Consider the following 19,184-nt stretch of genomic DNA (forward strand, 5'->3'; position numbering starts at 1 on the left):
TGAAACCTCAAGAATCATTTTCCATCTCCTGCAGGATTTCAGAATCAAGCTATTGCATTCACTGGATACGTCAACCCACTGGAAAAGCTCTGGAATGGCTGGGATATCTATGCAGTGGTGGTGGCAATAATATTAAAGACTCCATAAAAAACAAGATCAGTTTCACCCAGGACACGTCCAAAAACACAGTGTTTCTACAGGGAAATAATTTTCAGACTGAAGACACAGCTGTGTATTACTATGCAAGAGACACAGTGACTAAACAAGACACAGCTCTGTACAAAAACCTGAACACATTAATCCATCAATCCGTCCATTTGTCCGTCCGTCCGTCTGTCCATCCATCTGTCCATCCGTCTCTCCATCCATCCACTCACTTTTCATCCATCTAAAAATGCTTTAAAAATAATAGCCATAATCATTTAACATTTATGAAACGTGTTCTGAAACATTTATGCAACAAATCTGTTTTTCTTTGTTTTTGCTTTTTTTATTTTATTTTATTTTTTATCTAGTACCATTATGCTCTTGGTCTTCTTTTATTTATTTGTTTGTTTGTTTTTGTCAGTTTTTTCATACACATAGGTACAAACAAGCATTGACAGACTGGAGGAGGAGTTTATGCAAAACTGTGCTGTATATTTCTGTGTGTCTGTGTTCACTGACTGTATGTGGATCCTGTAGAGGAGAATCAATCAGCAATGACAACAATGATCAGTTCACTCCTGCTATTACTATTTTTACATGGTTTGTTCATTTCAATATTATAACAATAATATATGTAGAAATAATTTTAGAAAGCAAATTAGAACAGGTAATTTATATATATATATATATATAGTTTTACATCATTACATTTAGACTTTTATGTCTTTTTTCCCTCTGTCTTCCACAGATATTCATTGTCAGACCTTCACTCAGTCTCAAGCTGTGGTAAAAAGGCCTGGTGAATCTTTTCGGCTGGTCTGTACTGCCTCTGGATTTACTTTCAGCAGCTACTGGGCAGGTGTGGTGAGACAGGGTCACGGTAAAGGACTGGAATGGGTTGCAACTATTGGTACATCCAGTTCTCCGATCTACTATTCCCAGTCAGTCCAGGGAAGGTTCACAGTGTCCAGAGATGACTCCAGCAGTCAACTGTACCTGCAGATGAACAGCCTCAAGACTGAAGACACTGCTGTCTATTACTGTGCTAGAGAGTCACTGTGAATGAATAGACCACTTTGGAGCAGACGTCACAACTACGTCACTTGCAGCTGCGCGCGCATACTGGTTGCAGAAAAATAGCGGTAGCAATTGAAGGAAAATGTGCAAGATCCACAGAATAAGAGAAAAATGTTTTGTTGTGCCTCTGGATGTTGGAATCGGAATGCAAAAAATATAGTCTTCATTTTTAAAGAAAACCATCGTTGAAAACGTCCTTTGAAGCTAAACGGAGACGTTTCACAGACTGGACTGACGACACCTGCAAGGATTAGTCTACTATTAAAGCAGGAATTTGATGTAAACAGTAAGTCTACATAATATTTACATATGCAGTTCAGAGGACATACATACATAGCAGTTACAGCATGAAATAATTACACTGTAAAATTTTTCCAGGATTTCACAAGATATAACTGTAATATTTCACAGTTAATTACATTATTACCACTTCACAGGCTTTAACTGTGATAATTCACAATATAATACCGTATTTAGACTTTTACTGTGAAAATAATGCAGGCGCGGGGCTTTTACAAGAAACTACTGTGAATGCCGTCTTTTTTGACTTTTTTGAGTGGCAACTGCGGCAGCGTCATCAGAGCGTCATCAGAGCTCTCTGATCTACGTGGTCCCATTCGGTGGATTCAGACAGCGGTAAGTGTTTAAATGTCAAACTTTATCAATTTGATGTTTTTTATATGATAGTGCATGTAATTTAAAAGTATGAACCAAATTAGCGTTAGTTGTAGGTTCTGTTGTCATGTTTTTGTAACTTAGCTGGAGCAGACTCGCGTCGACGTTTAAGCGCGCAAATTTGAATGAAAAGACGTTGGTTGTAGTGTTAATTATACCGTATTAAGTTAACTGTGAGATGTCTGATTAGATACACCGTCGAACATTTAACTTTAGCTTTACTTAAAGCTTATATTAGTTACTCTAACAGCGTTCTCTCTTTTACCACAGCTTCTACATTGACCGACGATACATAAAGTTATAAGGTAAGATGTGGCCTTAATGTGGGTATTATGACAGTTATTATCAACTAGATAAATTATGGTGTTTGTGGATTTGGGCAAAGGTGGATTAAATTCATCTAAAATTAGTAACTTTATAATTTTCTTCCCTGCTGTGTGTGTGAAACGGAGCAACCGTTGTCTTTCTGGTCAACAGAAAAATGAAGTGCGCATGTCCATGTATTTTTTTTTTATTTTTTTTTTTTATCTTGTCTCTGGAATTTTCCACTGCCAAAATAAATGTTTTGCGCGGCAGTTTTCCCGCTGTTAGACCAATGTGCACTTATCTGTGTTTTGCCAGTACATTAATGTTGGTTATAACTAGACAGTCCAAAGTAATTGCAGTGATTTGTATCTGTAGGATATACGTTTGTAATTATTGTCTTTTAATCATCATCTGGTAATGGTGTTTGTATATTCAACTTAAATACAAACCGTATAGTTTAGTTTCCAGTAGCCTACAGGGTGGTGATGTAGCTTTCTAGCTACACTACACACTGTTCATTTTAAAGTTAAAAACCCGAGTAGTCCTTAATAGATTCTATATTTTCACATTTATCTTTAACTAATGTGTATATATTGTTCATTACTTTTTATGTGGTTCAGTAGTCTTTAGTAATTTAGGGTTATTGTCCACAATATCTTTCTTTTGTTTTGTTACAATAATGAGTTAAAGGGGTCATGTTATGTAAAATTCACTGTTATAAGTTGTTTGAACAGCAGAGTGAGAACAATGAGCCTATACTGGCAAAAATCCACTCGCTCGTTTTTGAGGCCATATTCCATCCATGCAACACACACAATGTACCTGAAGCATCCAAAGAGCACCTGTTTATAACTACAACAAAGATTCAGCAGCACTTCTACTCCATTATCTTCAGGTATATGTTCCCACTTTACTCTTCTGACCGATGTCTCCATCCTCGTGAAGTTTCGAGAGGCCCTGGAGAACAAATTCAACACCATTCTGAAGTTCTGCCAAGAAGTCAACTGTCATCAAGGCGTGAAAGATGTTTTGGCTTGTTTTCAACCGGAGGCTTCAGACAAGGCTACATGCATTCTTCTCCTTCTGATGGCGTACTTCAAAGAGCCCAAGGATGCTATTGTGCTTGATGTTGATGTAAGTATATTTTCACTCTCACATTAACATAAGCATTAGGCCTATTGTTTTTTGTAAATGGTAATGGGACTATACTTATATTGCATCTTTCTAGTTTTCTGACCACAAAAAGTTATTCACTCTACACTTCACCATTCATACAGGTGCCAACCGCTCATCAGTCCAAAGAAACCAGTCACATTGTCATGATCACATTCTAAACTTTACCAAATGTGTACTGCCTAATCTAAGATAAATCAATGGGGGCCAAGGGAAGATTTGTTCACAAATATAGCTACTATAGGTACAGATTATTAACAGTTGAATCTTATTCTACTGTTATTTTTGCAGCCTTGTGCCACAGCCACTGATGTAGAAGGGACTGTGATGCTACCAAGCACCCCTCGCTTGATTGTTCAAGGTAATGTTGATGTCTTCCTCATTTTGAATGTATTCTGTCAAGTCATCCACAGATTTGTTGTGAGCAGTTTCATGTAGTAACTATTTTCTTTCAACCGATAGTTCCTTCATGAAACTGCTCACAATAAGGTCTGGATTATCTTAAGTAAACCAGGTCATGATTTCTGGAAAAAGACATTGCTGTTGAGTTTTTCAAAAAAACATTTTTGCACTTTGAGCACCACAAACAAAGTTCCATATAGTCCCTTAATATACAAAAAAATCTGTTAAAAAGATAACCTGAGAGTGAGTAGTCTTCTGAGTATGATGCTCATGTATTAATTTCATTTAAAGGATCTAAATGTAAACAAAAAGTCAACATAAACAATCTGCTATCACTCCCCAATTGAACGACTTGGTCTTAAAAAAGTGTAAATTGCAATTCTCATGGCTTTAAAAAAAAATAATAATCTATTATGAAAAGGACAGATTTTTAATATCCAAAAGAAACTTTTAAGTGATAAGGTATGTGGTGGTGTGAATTATACTGTACACCTGAAACTTTATTTACTTATTTACTGTTCAACATATGGAATGTATTGACATTTTCTTTTAAAGAAATGTAACACACAGTAGTTAGAATATGCCACAACTATTTTTACTCTTAATTAAAAATAAATAAAAAAAATGTATTCCTTTACTGAACAGTTGTCCATGATGAGTGTATCTGGTTTTGTTTCAGGTGACATAATGAAACCAAGGGCATGGATGCTGTCGTTGGAGGGTCAAGTGGTCATGGGACCTCACCTTGACTTTACAACTGGTCTGGCTGCTATTTTTTGAATTGACAATTATAGTGACACTGAAGCATATCAACAAAGCTCAATGACTAATTTCACTTGCAACAGTAAGTTGACTGTAAGAAAACTAAGTTGGTTAATTATATCGGCTATAATATTATAATAATGTCTATACTGCCTGTTTTTTTTCCATCTGTAAAAATGATTTTTTTGGATATCAACTCAAAATATGTTCTAGAACCACATACGTTTTTATTAACGTGGTCTACAAAATATGGGCTACATGAGTTTACAATACACACTTAACAATAAGGTTCATTTATTAAACATCAGATAATGTATTAACATGAACTAACCATGAGCAATACATACTGTATTAGTTCATCTTTGTTAATGTTAGTTATTAAAAAATACAGTTGTTGATTGTTTGTTCATGCTGGTTTACAGTGCATTAACTAATGTTAACAAGATTTAAATGATGTGATGTGACCGCAAAGGGCACTTTCACTTTCACGATCAAAGTGCATGCCACTGATAAGCATTGTAAATGCAGTATTACAGTATAGCTACACATACCAATTAAATGCGCAGGTCTCCTCTCGTGCGTCCTCCCCACTGGACGAGGCCAATATCACTTTCGTTTCGCTTTCAGATATCTCTATTATATATGTCATCACTGCTTTTACCTTTCTAGATGTAATTACCGAAATCAAAACAGTCCATAAACTATATCCTCACGAAAACTTAAGTCAAGCCAGCTCGCGCGTCAACCTGAGAGATCGGCCTCCAAATTTCTCGGTTTCTAAATGGACGGTTTGGCTTGATTGACAAACGCTAACGTTCGGGCATGATTTATATACCATCGACCTGTCCTAAAACGTTAGCACGCTTTGATCGATGATTTGGAGATTGCGTGTTTCTCCGTTCGAGAGCGCATTTCCTGTTCACATTCGCGACAAAACAGCTGATTATTTACGAATGAAAGCTCACAGAAACGTGAATGTGTGCTTGCATTGCTTGCTAGCGTCAATTGAATCACGTGATTGGCTAGATTTAAAAGCAAGACAGACTCGATACGGCAGCTGCTGTATCGATACGCGCATCGTCAGGAGTTCATGACGATGTATCGTTGTATCGATATTCTGAGCACAGCCCTAGTTTGCACCTCCCGTCCACACTAAAACGGCAAAAACGGAGACCCAAAATGGAGAAGTTTAGAAACGCTGCCGACCCGTTTTTCGTTTTGAATCTCCGGAGGGCGTTTTAGTGTGGACGGGTCAAAACGAAGGACTTTAGAAACGATGGCGTAGTAGAGGCTCACGCTCGGCTCTATGATTGGGTGTCGTCAGTCATGGCGTATATCTTTGCTAGCAGCTGTTGTGCAAGTAAATTCTGCATTTTACAATGCTATAACTGCCTACATGCGCCAGAGGCAAGCTATCATTTCAGCGATCTGTGACAATTCCTGTGTGCAGCGGCGGTACTGACCGCACATGGAGCGGCGGTTTTGGGTTAACCTGGGAAGAACCAGCGCATGGTGGGATAATTTTATCTAATTTTATTTTATCTGCTGGGCAATATGGCCAAAATTTCATATCCCGATATAGCTCATTTGATATCCCGAAAACGATATACATGACGATATAACAATTTTTGTGTTAATTCAGTTCATGAATAGTCAATATAAAATTGTAATCTGGAAATGCAGTTTGAAATGATATACAAAACAAATAAAAGGTAGTAGGGACTAAATATTTATTTTATTTATTTGTTTATTTATTGCAGCGTCTGTGTCTGGAGTTTGTTTCGAGCGCTTACGTCACCACTCAACGCTGCTTTTGCTCGTTGACTTTCTCTGTATTATTTTTCGTGGTTCTTGCGCAGGTGATAAAATAAATTAGTATTGTTGGAGTCCGTTGTTGGCACTGGGAGCCGGCAAACTTTACAAACAACTGTTGTCTGGTCCACGTCGGTCTTCTTATATCCAAACCACATCCATGCATGCGAGATGCGACAGAAGTCGCCCCTCTTTTAAGTACAAGCTCCTCGGTTTGGGTTGGTTGCCCTTCGCGAAGACCCGCCCCCCTTAGTTACTGTCGCTATGTCCGACAAGCTACGCTGCTCTCACGCACACACCATGTTCTCACGCAGTGAAAAATACATCGCGGAGCAGAGAGGAGACTGACAACACGCTGACAGACAGGACAGAGCAGGTTACTTTTCAGTTACTTTTGATATTAAACATATTAAACAAAGTCTCACCTTTCGAATTTGGTATTTTTTTTATAAATTTAAACGATACATACCGTTTTGTGGCTCTTAAATGTGTCTGACAGATCACTGTACAGCATCAGTTAAAGCTGCTCGTGAACTGATCATCTCTTCCTTCTAGTTCATTTATAGCATCAAATAAACATGAATGAACATAACATGGAATAAGAAGGAATGTTGTTTTAAACCACGTAAAGGCGTCAGTACATTCCGTTTTTCAATTTCAAATCCTCCCATGTTAATCTGCTATCTCTCCGTTTATATACTGTCTATGATCTCTCCTCACTGCTTTGTCGGACAAAATGGCGGATGGCTGATTATGATTGGTTAGATCGCCTGTCAATCAAGCTCCCTGCGAAGGGTGAATTACCCTGGTCTGAACCGCGTCTACTACTGTCTTCCTCCATGTTTGTTTATGTATTGCTGTGTGCATGGGCATGCCGTGAGGTGCATCTTGACGTAAAATTCTGCCGTAAAACGCCTTATCGTGGCTTAAACGATAGAGCCTTATATAAAACGATAGACATTTTATATCGTCCAGACGATATATTTCGTCATATCGCCCAGCCCTAATTTTATCAATGAAGTTGTGTTTACAACGGCACGCGTATGCCCAGTGTTGGTGAATGGTCACGTGATCCGCGTTTTCAGTCGTTTTAATGTGGACGGAGATCAATTCTAATACGCAGCTAAAACGCTGGTGTGGACGGAGATCGTATTCGTTTTAATTCTCCGTTTCTAAACGAAAACGCAGTAGTGTGGACGGGGCCTTAATTTGTGTTTCTGTGCTGGAGACCAGACCAGATTAGACCAGAGACAAAGCTTAAAAAAAGTCAGAAACAACTAGAAAACTGGGTGCTTTATTGTGAAAAAGATATAAGAAATGAAATGTTTATCATATCATCTGTGAACGGGTAATAATTCTAGGAGGAAGAGTACAAGTAGAAACAGCCATAGGGAGATGGAGAGGCAACAGGCTCTTACTCCATCCTCTGCAAACGGAACATGTAAATTATGTAAATTGTTGTGTGCGAATGCTTTGCCTAGGTAAATCACACACCTCTACTTTGGTGAAGGTCTATTCTTGACTGTGTTTGTGATGGAAATGTTTTTCAGTTCAGTTCCATGCATTTTTTTTTCTGAATTACAGTACTTACACCTGAATTACACCTTTGTTTAAACTGAGCTAACTTTAGTTTGACTCTGTACTGCAAAAGCAGTGACCCACTGAAGGTGATGACTGGGAACTGACACCTTTTTCATCACACTTGAATTAAACTAACAGGTTTCTTCTGTCTTTTTGTTTGTAGGTGCTTCTTGGGCATCAACCCAGAGACAGGCACAAAATCTAAGAGGCAGAGAGGTCACATGAACCAGCAAGTCTGCACTCTTATCAGGAAGCTCATTGACTTCGAATGGATGTCAATCTAATGTAAGCTGTGTTCCAATTTAAGAACGGACTAATGAAACACAGTATCTGTGTTAAAGGAACACGCTGACTTTTTGTGACTTTATCTTATTCCCCGTATCCCCCAGAGTTCGATAAGTCTATACATACCCTTCTCATCTCCGTGCTTGCCGTAAATCTGTCTGAGGCACCCACCGCTAGCCTAGCTTAGCACAAAGACTGGAGGTAAACGGCTCCAGCTAGCATACTGCTCCCAATAAGTGACAAAATAACGCCAACATTTTCCTATTTACATGTTGTGATTTGTATAGTTACAGTGACTCTAACCATCTTCTAACCGTATACATACTGGGAACTATATTCTCAGAATATACTTGGGGAAGTAGCAGTGCTTCGCCTTCTGAGAATATAGTTCCCAGTATGTATACAGTTAGAAGATGGTTGTCTCATATGACCTTGTTATTTGTACACACTGTGACTATACAAATCACAACATGTAAATAGGAAAATGTTGGCGTTATTTTGTCACTTATTGAGAGCAGTATGCTAGCTGGAGCTGTTTACCTCCAGTCTTTGTGCTAAGCTAGGCTAGCGGTGGGTGCGTCAAACAGAGGCACTCAAGGAGATGAGAAGGGTATGTATGGACTTATCTAACTCTGGGGGATACGGTGAATAAGCTAAAGTCCCAAAAAGTCGGCGTGTTCCTTTAAGCTAGATGTAGTTATGCAGTAAGAAGTTTACTGAAGCTATTAAAGGGTTAGTTCACCCAAAATTGAAAAATCTGTCATTAATTACATCCCCTCATGATGTTCCAAACACAAGAATTTTGTTCTACACAAATTAAGAAAATTTTAAGCAATCTGAGAGCTTTCTGATCCCACCTATAGACTACTATGTTATAACCATTTTCAAGTCCGAGAAAGGTAGTAAAACCATCGTTAAAATAATAATGACTACAGTGGTTCAACCTCAATGTTATGATGCGACGAGAATAAAATTTATATATATATATATATATAGTTTTACATCATTACATTTAGACTTTTATGTCTTTTTTCCCTCTGTCTTCCACAGATATTCATTGTCAGACCTTCACTCAGTCTCAAGCTGTGGTAAAAAGGCCTGGTGAATCTTTTCGGCTGGTCTGTACTGCCTCTGGATTTACTTTCAGCAGCTACTGGGCAGGTGTGGTGAGACAGGGTCACGGTAAAGGACTGGAATGGGTTGCAACTATTGGTACATCCAGTTCTCCGATCTACTATTCCCAGTCAGTCCAGGGAAGGTTCACAGTGTCCAGAGATGACTCCAGCAGTCAACTGTACCTGCAGATGAACAGCCTCAAGACTGAAGACACTGCTGTCTATTACTGTGCTAGAGAGTCACTGTGAATGAATAGACCACTTTGGAGCAGACGTCACAACTACGTCACTTGCAGCTGCGCGCGCATACTGGTTGCAGAAAAATAGCGGTAGCAATTGAAGGAAAATGTGCAAGATCCACAGAATAAGAGAAAAATGTTTTGTTGTGCCTCTGGATGTTGGAATCGGAATGCAAAAAATATAGTCTTCATTTTTGCCATCGTTGAAAACGGAAGCTAAACGGAGACGTTTAGACTGGACTGACACCTGCAAGGATTAGTCTACTGCATTTGATGTCAGTAAGTCTACATAATATTTACATATGCAGTTCAGAGGACATACATACATAGCAGTTACAGCATGAAATAATTACACTGTAAAATTTTTCCAGGATTTCACAAGATATAACTGTAATATTTCACAGTTAATTACATTATTACCACTTCACAGGCTTTAACTGTGATAATTCACAATATAATACCGTATTTAGACTTTTACTGTGAAAATAATGCAGGCGCGGGGCTTTTACAAGAAACTACTGTGAATGCCGTCTTTTTTGACTTTTTTGAGTGGCAACTGCGGCAGCGTCATCAGAGCGTCATCAGAGCTCTCTGATCTACGTGGTCCCATTCGGTGGATTCAGACAGCGGTAAGTGTTTAAATGTCAAACTTTATCAATTTGATGTTTTTTATATGATAGTGCATGTAATTTAAAAGTATGAACCAAATTAGCGTTAGTTGTAGGTTCTGTTGTCATGTTTTTGTAACTTAGCTGGAGCAGACTCGCGTCGACGTTTAAGCGCGCAAATTTGAATGAAAAGACGTTGGTTGTAGTGTTAATTATACCGTATTAAGTTAACTGTGAGATGTCTGATTAGATACACCGTCGAACATTTAACTTTAGCTTTACTTAAAGCTTATATTAGTTACTCTAACAGCGTTCTCTCTTTTACCACAGCTTCTACATTGACCGACGATACATAAAGTTATAAGGTAAGATGTGGCCTTAATGTGGGTATTATGACAGTTATTATCAACTAGATAAATTATGGTGTTTGTGGATTTGGGCAAAGGTGGATTAAATTCATCTAAAATTAGTAACTTTATAATTTTCTTCCCTGCTGTGTGTGTGAAACGGAGCAACCGTTGTCTTTCTGGTCAACAGAAAAATGAAGTGCGCATGTCCATGTATTTTTTTTTTTTTTTTTTTTTTATCTTGTCTCTGGAATTTTCCACTGCCAAAATAAATGTTTTGCGCGGCAGTTTTCCCGCTGTTAGACCAATGTGCACTTATCTGTGTTTTGCCAGTACATTAATGTTGGTTATAACTAGACAGTCCAAAGTAATTGCAGTGATTTGTATCTGTAGGATATACGTTTGTAATTATTGTCTTTTAATCGTCATCTGGTAATGGTGTTTGTAGGGTTATTGTCCACAATATCTTTCTTTTGTTTTGTTACAATAATGAGTTAAAGGGGTCATGTTATGTAAAATTCACTGTTATAAGTTGTTTGAACAGCAGAGTGAGAACAATGAGCCTATACTGGCAAAAATCCACTCGCTCGTTTTTGAGGCCATATTCCATCCATGCAACACACACAATGTACCTGAAGCATCCAAAGAGCACCTGTTTATAACTACAACAAAGATTCAGCAGCACTTCTACTCCATTATCTTCAGGTATATGTTCCCACTTTACTCTTCTGACCGATGTCTCCATCCTCGTGAAGTTTCGAGAGGCCCTGGAGAACAAATTCAACACCATTCTGAAGTTCTGCCAAGAAGTCAACTGTCATCAAGGCGTGAAAGATGTTTTGGCTTGTTTTGAACCGGAGGCTTCAGACAAGGCTACATGCATTCTTCTCCTTCTGATGGCGTACTTCAAAGAGCCCAAGGATGCTATTGTGCTTGATGTTGATGTAAGTATATTTTCACTCTCACATTAACATAAGCATTAGGCCTATTGTTTTTTGTAAATGGTAATAGGACTATACTTATATTGCATCTTTCTAGTTTTCTGACCACAAAAAGTTATTCACTCTACACTTCACCATTCATACAGGTGCCAACCGCTCATCAGTCCAAAGAAACCAGTCACATTGTCATGATCACATTCTAAACTTTACCAAATGTGTACTGCCTAATCTAAGATAAATCAATGGGGGCCAAGGGAAGATTTGTTCACAAATATAGCTACTATAGGTACAGATTATTAACAGTTGAATCTTATTCTACTGTTATTTTTGCAGCCTTGTGCCACAGCCACTGATGTAGAAGGGACTGTGATGCTACCAAGCACCCCTCGCTTGATTGTTCAAGGTAATGTTGATGTCTTCCTCATTTTGAATGTATTCTGTCAAGTCATCCACAGATTTGTTGTGAGCAGTTTCATGTAGTAACTATTTTCTTTCAACCGATAGTTCCTTCATGAAACTGCTCACAATAAGGTCTGGATTATCTTAAGTAAACCAGGTCATGATTTCTGGAAAAAGACATTGCTGTTGAGTTTTTCAAAAAAACATTTTTGCACTTTGAGCACCACAAACAAAGTTCCATATAGTCCCTTAATATACAAAAAAATCTGTTAAAAAGATAACCTGAGAGTGAGTAGTCTTCTGAGTATGATGCTCATGTATTAATTTCATTTAAAGGATCTAAATGTAAACAAAAAGTCAACATAAACAATCTGCTATCACTCCCCAATTGAACGACTTGGTCTTAAAAAAGTGTAAATTGCAATTCTCATGGCTTTAAAAAAAAATAATAATCTATTATGAAAAGGACAGATTTTTAATATCCAAAAGAAACTTTTAAGTGATAAGGTATGTGGTGGTGTGAATTATACTGTACACCTGAAACTTTATTTACTTATTTACTGTTCAACATATGGAATGTATTGACATTTTCTTTTAAAGAAATGTAACACACAGTAGTTAGAATATGCCACAACTATTTTTACTCTTAATTAAAAATAAATAAAAAAAATGTATTCCTTTACTGAACAGTTGTCCATGATGAGTGTATCTGGTTTTGTTTCAGGTGACATAATGAAACCAAGGGCATGGATGCTGTCGTTGGAGGGTCAAGTGGTCATGGGACCTCACCTTGACTTTACAACTGGTCTGGCTGCTATTTTTTCCAGCTACTACAATTTTAACTTGAAGTATGCTGAAGATGCTGCTTGTACTCTGGAATTTATCCAAAGGTAATATCTACAGTAATATTGTACTTGAGGGCTTGCTTTTTATTTGTTGGGTTAAACAAGGAATGTTTGGATGTATTGTGTTTTGCAATCCGCTCAGGACCACAGCAGCCAAACGGTGATGACCCCCCTTTCTCCCCCTCAAACAAGTGGTGTGTTGCAGACTTAGGCCCCGTCCACACTAGTGCGTTTTCGTTTAAAAACGGAGACCTTTTGCTACGTTTGCACCTCCCGTCCACACTAAAACGGCAAAAACGGAGACCCAAAATGGAGAAGTTTAGAAACGCTGCCGACCCGTTTTTCGTTTTGAATCTCCGGAGGGCGTTTTAGTGTGGACGGGTCAAAACGAAGGACTTTAGAAACGATGGCGTAGTAGAGGCTCACGCTCGGCTCTATGATTGGGTGTCGTCAGTCATGGCGTATATCTTTGCTAGCAGCTGTTGTGCAAGTAAATTCTGCATTTTACAATGCTATAACTGCCTACATGCGCCAGAGGCAAGCTATCATTTCAGCGATCTGTGACAATTCCTGTGTGCAGCGGCGGTACTGACCGCACATGGAGCGGCGGTTTTGGGTTAACCCGGGAAGAACCAGCGCATGGTGGGATAATTTTATCTAATTTTATTTTATCTGCTGGGCAATATGGCCAAAATTTCATATCCCGATATAGCTCATTTGATATCCCGAAAACGATATACATGACGATATAACAATTTTTGTGTTAATTCAGTTCATGAATAGTCAATATAAAATTGTAATCTGGAAATGCAGTTTGAAATGATATACAAAACAAATAAAAGGTAGTAGGGACTAAATATTTATTTTATTTATTTGTTTATTTATTGCAGCGTCTGTGTCTGGAGTTTGTTTCGAGCGCTTACGTCACCACTCAACGCTGCTTTTGCTCGTTGACTTTCTCTGTATTATTTTTCGTGGTTCTTGCGCAGGTGATAAAATAAATTAGTATTGTTGGAGTCCGTTGTTGGCACTGGGAGCCGGCAAACTTTACAAACAACTGTTGTCTGGTCCACGTCGGTCTTCTTATATCCAAACCACATCCATGCATGCGAGATGCGACAGAAGTCGCCCCTCTTTTAAGTACAAGCTCCTCGGTTTGGGTTGGTTGCCCTTCGCGAAGACCCGCCCCCCTTAGTTACTGTCGCTATGTCCGACAAGCTACGCTGCTCTCACGCACACACCATGTTCTCACGCAGTGAAAAATACATCGCGGAGCAGAGAGGAGACTGACAACACGCTGACAGACAGGACAGAGCAGGTTACTTTTCAGTTACTTTTGATATTAAACATATTAAACAAAGTCTCACCTTTCGAATTTGGTATTTTTTTTATAAATTTAAACGATACATACCGTTTTGTGGCTCTTAAATGTGTCTGACAGATCACTGTACAGCATCAGTTAAAGCTGCTCGTGAACTGATCATCTCTTCCTTCTAGTTCATTTATAGCATCAAATAAACATGAATGAACATAACATGGAATAAGAAGGAATGTTGTTTTAAACCACGTAAAGGCGTCAGTACATTCCGTTTTTCAATTTCAAATCCTCCCATGTTAATCTGCTATCTCTCCGTTTATATACTGTCTATGATCTCTCCTCACTGCTTTGTCGGACAAAATGGCGGATGGCTGATTATGATTGGTTAGATCGCCTGTCAATCAAGCTCCCTGCGAAGGGTGAATTACCCTGGTCTGAACCGCGTCTACTACTGTCTTCCTCCATGTTTGTTTATGTATTGCTGTGTGCATGGGCATGCCGTGAGGTGCATCTTGACGTAAAATTCTGCCGTAAAACGCCTTATCGTGGCTTAAACGATAGAGCCTTATATAAAACGATAGACATTTTATATCGTCCAGACGATATATTTCGTCATATCGCCCAGCCCTAATTTTATCAATGAAGTTGTGTTTACAACGGCACGCGTATGCCCAGTGTTGGTGAATGGTCACGTGATCCGCGTTTTCAGTCGTTTTAATGTGGACGGAGATCAATTCTAATACGCAGCTAAAACGCTGGTGTGGACGGAGATCGTATTCGTTTTAATTCTCCGTTTCTAAACGAAAACGCAGTAGTGTGGACGGGGCCTTAATTTGTGTTTCTGTGCTGGAGACCAGACCAGATTAGACCAGAGACAAAGCTTAAAAAAAGTCAGAAACAACTAGAAAACTGGGTGCTTTATTGTGAAAAAGATATAAGAAATGAAATGTTTATCATATCATCTGTGAACGGGTAATAATTCTAGGAGGAAGAGTACAAGTAGAAACAGCCATAGGGAGATGGAGAGGCAACAGGCTCTTACTCCATCCTCTGCAAACGGAACATGTAAATTATGTAAATTGTTGTGTGCGAATGCTTTGCCTAGGTAAATCACACACCTCTACTTTGGTGAAGGTCTATTCTTGACTGTGTTTGTGATGGAAATGTTTTTCAGTTCAGTTCCATGCATTTTTTTTTCTGAATTACAGTACTTACACCTGAATTACACCTTTGTTTAAACTGAGCTAACTTTAGTTTGACTCTGTACTGCAAAAGCAGTGACCCACTGAAGGTGATGACTGGGAACTGACACCTTTTTCATCACACTTGAATTAAACTAACAGGTTTCTTCTGTCTTTTTGTTTGTAGGTGCTTCTTGGGCATCAACCCAGAGACAGGCACAAAATCTAAGAGGCAGAGAGGTCACATGAACCAGCAAGTCTGCACTCTTATCAGGAAGCTCATTGACTTCGAATGGATGTCAATCTAATGTAAGCTGTGTTCCAATTTAAGAACGGACTAATGAAACACAGTATCTGTGTTAAAGGAACACGCTGACTTTTTGTGACTTTATCTTATTCCCCGTATCCCCCAGAGTTCGATAAGTCTATACATACCCTTCTCATCTCCGTGCTTGCCGTAAATCTGTCTGAGGCACCCACCGCTAGCCTAGCTTAGCACAAAGACTGGAGGTAAACGGCTCCAGCTAGCATACTGCTCCCAATAAGTGACAAAATAACGCCAACATTTTCCTATTTACATGTTGTGATTTGTATAGTTACAGTGACTCTAACCATCTTCTAACCGTATACATACTGGGAACTATATTCTCAGAATATACTTGGGGAAGTAGCAGTGCTTCGCCTTCTGAGAATATAGTTCCCAGTATGTATACAGTTAGAAGATGGTTGTCTCATATGACCTTGTTATTTGTACACACTGTGACTATACAAATCACAACATGTAAATAGGAAAATGTTGGCGTTATTTTGTCACTTATTGAGAGCAGTATGCTAGCTGGAGCTGTTTACCTCCAGTCTTTGTGCTAAGCTAGGCTAGCGGTGGGTGCGTCAAACAGAGGCACTCAAGGAGATGAGAAGGGTATGTATGGACTTATCTAACTCTGGGGGATACGGTGAATAAGCTAAAGTCCCAAAAAGTCGGCGTGTTCCTTTAAGCTAGATGTAGTTATGCAGTAAGAAGTTTACTGAAGCTATTAAAGGGTTAGTTCACCCAAAATTGAAAAATCTGTCATTAATTACATCCCCTCATGATGTTCCAAACACAAGAATTTTGTTCTACACAAATTAAGAAAATTTTAAGCAATCTGAGAGCTTTCTGATCCCACCTATAGACTACTATGTTATAACCATTTTCAAGTCCGAGAAAGGTAGTAAAACCATCGTTAAAATAATAATGACTACAGTGGTTCAACCTCAATGTTATGATGCGACGAGAATACTTTTTGTGCGCAATGCAATCACATGCATGATCGAGAACACATCACGTGAAACGCATCGGATACTGGCACAGAAAGGAAAAAAATTGTTGAATCAAGTCGGTATTCTATTTTGTGTTGTTTTGTTTCTGCGCAGTAAAAGTATTCTCGTCACTTCATAACATTAAGGTTTAACCACTGTATACATATGGACTATTTTAACAATCTTTCCTGGCCTTGAAAGTAAAATAATTGCTGTCCATGGAGGATACAGAAAGCTCTCGGATTTCTTAAAATATCTTAATTTGTGTTCCAAAGATTTTTGGGGTGAACTATCCCTTTAATGTGTTCTATAGTGTCTCCTGATTCAATGTAGAGTTTAGATAGACTGCAAAATAAATGTGTAAAATTAATTGTTTTTACGTTTATTTGAATTTAACATGCCTTGACGTCTAAAAAACGTCAAATTTACAGTACTTTACAATATTTTTAAGTGTAAATTTACATTACTTGCTACTGTGTTGAATTACTATGCAATTTAGCATGCAATTTTTACTTAAAGGGTTAGTTCACCCAAAAATGAAAATTCTGTCAGTAATTACTCACCCTCATGTTGTTCCAACCCCGTAAGACCTTCGTTCATCTTCGGAACACAAATTAAAATATTTTTGATTAAATCTGAGAGCTGTCTCACTCCTCCATAGGCTTCTAAGGGATTGAAACTTGCTGGCCCAGAAAATGTATTAAAGACATCATTAATATAGTCCAAGTGACTACAGTGGCTCAATCTTACGTTTACCAAGCAACGAGAATACTTTTTGTGCGCAAAACCCCCCCAAAAATAATGACTTTATTCCACTATTTTTTTTCCTTCTCTCTGGGCCTCGGGTGAATTCATGTAGTATAACAGCGTAGCGCTTCTGTGTAATATGTCACATGCATCACACACATGACCAGCGTCGGCCAATAGTGAGCATACGTGTGACGTATAACACAGAAGCGCTACGCTGTTATACTACAAGAAAAAACTCAAGGCCCACAGAGAAGGAAATGAATTGTGGAATAAAGTTTTTTTTTTTTTTTTTTTTTTTTTTTACGCACAAAGTATTCTCGTCGCTTTATAAACTTAAGATTGAGCTACTGGAGTCACTTGGACTATATTAAAGATATCTTTAATACATTTTTCTGGGCCAGCAAGTTTCAAACCCTTAGAAGCCGATGGAGGAGTGATCCAGCTCTCAGATTTCATCAAAAATATCTTAATTTGTGCTCTGTAATTACTGACAGAATTTTCATTTTTGGGTGAACTAACCTTTTAACCTCAATCATGTTACTTTCAGTCCTGTTACTCACGTGAAAAATAATAGGACTGGGTAAAAGTAACAGGAGTGATAAGAGTCCTGGTTTGTTGATTTAATATTAATTAAGAGTACTATTCACATAATTTTTTTTAAATAGTTGAAATTACTTAAATTGTAGACATTTTAGGATTAGTGTTACAATGCGAGCACCATACTTACAGGGAGTCAGTCCACCACAGAGTAACTTAAACTTTTTGTCTTTCTTATCTTTTGTATATAGTGGATAGAACCCACACTATGCAGGTGCCAGCTGCGATGGAAGGAGCGAGACACCTGCGACCCTCTCTATTCCCACCTTTTTGTCTTTTCTTACATCTCTCTCCCTCACTCTCTCTTCTCTGTCTCCTTCCTTTCTCTTTTGACACACGTTCCTGTTACCCAGTGTCAATCCCTGTTGCCCAGTGTTTTATTCATGTAATTAAATTGTATTTTACTTCTAAAAAATAAAAGTTATGTCACTGTTTTTATCAGTTTTGTTTGGTCCTTCATTTATGCTAAATCACAGTAATAGATAGACATTCACAGTTATGTACAATAATTCTACAGCTGCTTACTGCTAAATTACAGTAATAGATAGACTAATTTCACAGTTAAATACATGAATTCTACAGCTGCTTACTGTTAAATTACAGTAATACATAGACACCAACTGTAATTTCACAGTTAAATACATTAATTCTACAGCAGCTTACCGCTAAATCACAGTAATGCGATGTCATAATTACTGTGAAGTCACAGTATACAGCTGTCATTTCACAATAATTTACTGTAAAAATGTTACAGTAACTTACTGTGAAAGTCATGCAATTATTAGCCTGCAATTTATTGTAAATTTACAGTCAAATAATTAACAGTGTATAATTAAAATAATTTAAACCTATAATATTTTACATAGATAACTTTTAAACATAATTTTTTATTTCACAATTCTGACTTTTTTTTTCTTGCATTTGCGTGTTTATTACTCCCAGTTCGGACTTTATAACTCGCAATTGTGAGTTTATTTCACAATTCCGAGGGGAAAAAGTCAGAATTGCGGGATAAATTACAATTCAGAAAAGACAGAATAACGAGTATATCTCACAATTCTGTTTTTCTTTGTAAGAAATGTGAGATGTAAACTCAGATTTGCGAGAAATAAAAGTCAGAATTGTGAGATATAAACTCGAAATTAACTTTTTTTATTCTTTTATTTCGTGGCTTCCATAGACTTTTACTGCTCAACTGTCATTTTCTGCAACCAGCTAGGCTCCGCCCACAAAAAACGTCATCGCTGTTTGCAAACACCAAATTGGTCTATTCAAGGGCAAAGCAATACAAAAACCCAGCCCAGCCAGCCCTGTTTTGAGCATCA

At 38.1% G+C, this 19,184-nt stretch overlaps 1 protein-coding gene, 1 long non-coding RNA gene and 1 gene segment (V, D, J or C); all 3 read left to right on the forward strand.

The window, feature by feature from the left end:
• Positions 1-587: 587 nt before the first annotated feature.
• On the forward strand, positions 588-1,295 carry LOC125261776. The segment is given in 2 exon segments: positions 588-747; positions 896-1,295. Coding segments are annotated over 2 exon segments (360 nt in total).
• A 264-nt stretch (positions 1,296-1,559) lies between these two features.
• On the forward strand, positions 1,560-9,177 carry LOC125261777. 2 transcript variants are annotated; one of them, XR_007183429.1, is made up of 6 exons: positions 1,560-1,860; positions 2,170-2,204; positions 3,101-3,339; positions 3,670-3,739; positions 4,460-4,624; positions 8,099-9,177. It is a non-coding gene; the product is annotated as an uncharacterized LOC125261777 (long non-coding RNA). The 2 variants fall into 2 exon arrangements; XR_007183430.1 differs by lacking the exon at positions 3,101-3,339 and having other exon boundaries at positions 1,561-1,860.
• A 65-nt stretch (positions 9,178-9,242) lies between these two features.
• On the forward strand, positions 9,243-18,177 carry LOC125261763. Its single transcript, XM_048180324.1, has 6 exons — positions 9,243-9,564; positions 11,235-11,473; positions 11,804-11,873; positions 12,594-12,759; positions 15,401-15,522; positions 18,051-18,177. Exons 1-5 carry the CDS (start codon positions 9,243-9,245, stop codon positions 15,519-15,521), a joined length of 918 nt encoding a protein of 305 aa, XP_048036281.1. The 3' UTR covers position 15,522; positions 18,051-18,177.
• The last annotated feature ends 1,007 nt before the right edge of the window (positions 18,178-19,184 follow it).

Source organism: Megalobrama amblycephala, unplaced genomic scaffold, assembly GCF_018812025.1.
Source record: "Megalobrama amblycephala isolate DHTTF-2021 unplaced genomic scaffold, ASM1881202v1 scaffold481, whole genome shotgun sequence".
Lineage (NCBI taxonomy): Eukaryota > Metazoa > Chordata > Actinopteri > Cypriniformes > Xenocyprididae > Megalobrama > Megalobrama amblycephala.

Coding starts and splice junctions, on each gene's coding strand:
- LOC125261763 (XM_048180324.1), top strand. CDS start 9,243: ATGTCTTTTTTCCCTCTGTCTTCCACAGATATTCATTGTCAGACCTTC. Junction 11,874..12,593: donor CCCTCGCTTGATTGTTCAAG/GTAATGTTGATG, acceptor GTTTTGTTTCAG/GTGACATAATGAAACCAAGG. Junction 12,760..15,400: donor ACTCTGGAATTTATCCAAAG/GTAATATCTACA, acceptor TTTTGTTTGTAG/GTGCTTCTTGGGCATCAACC.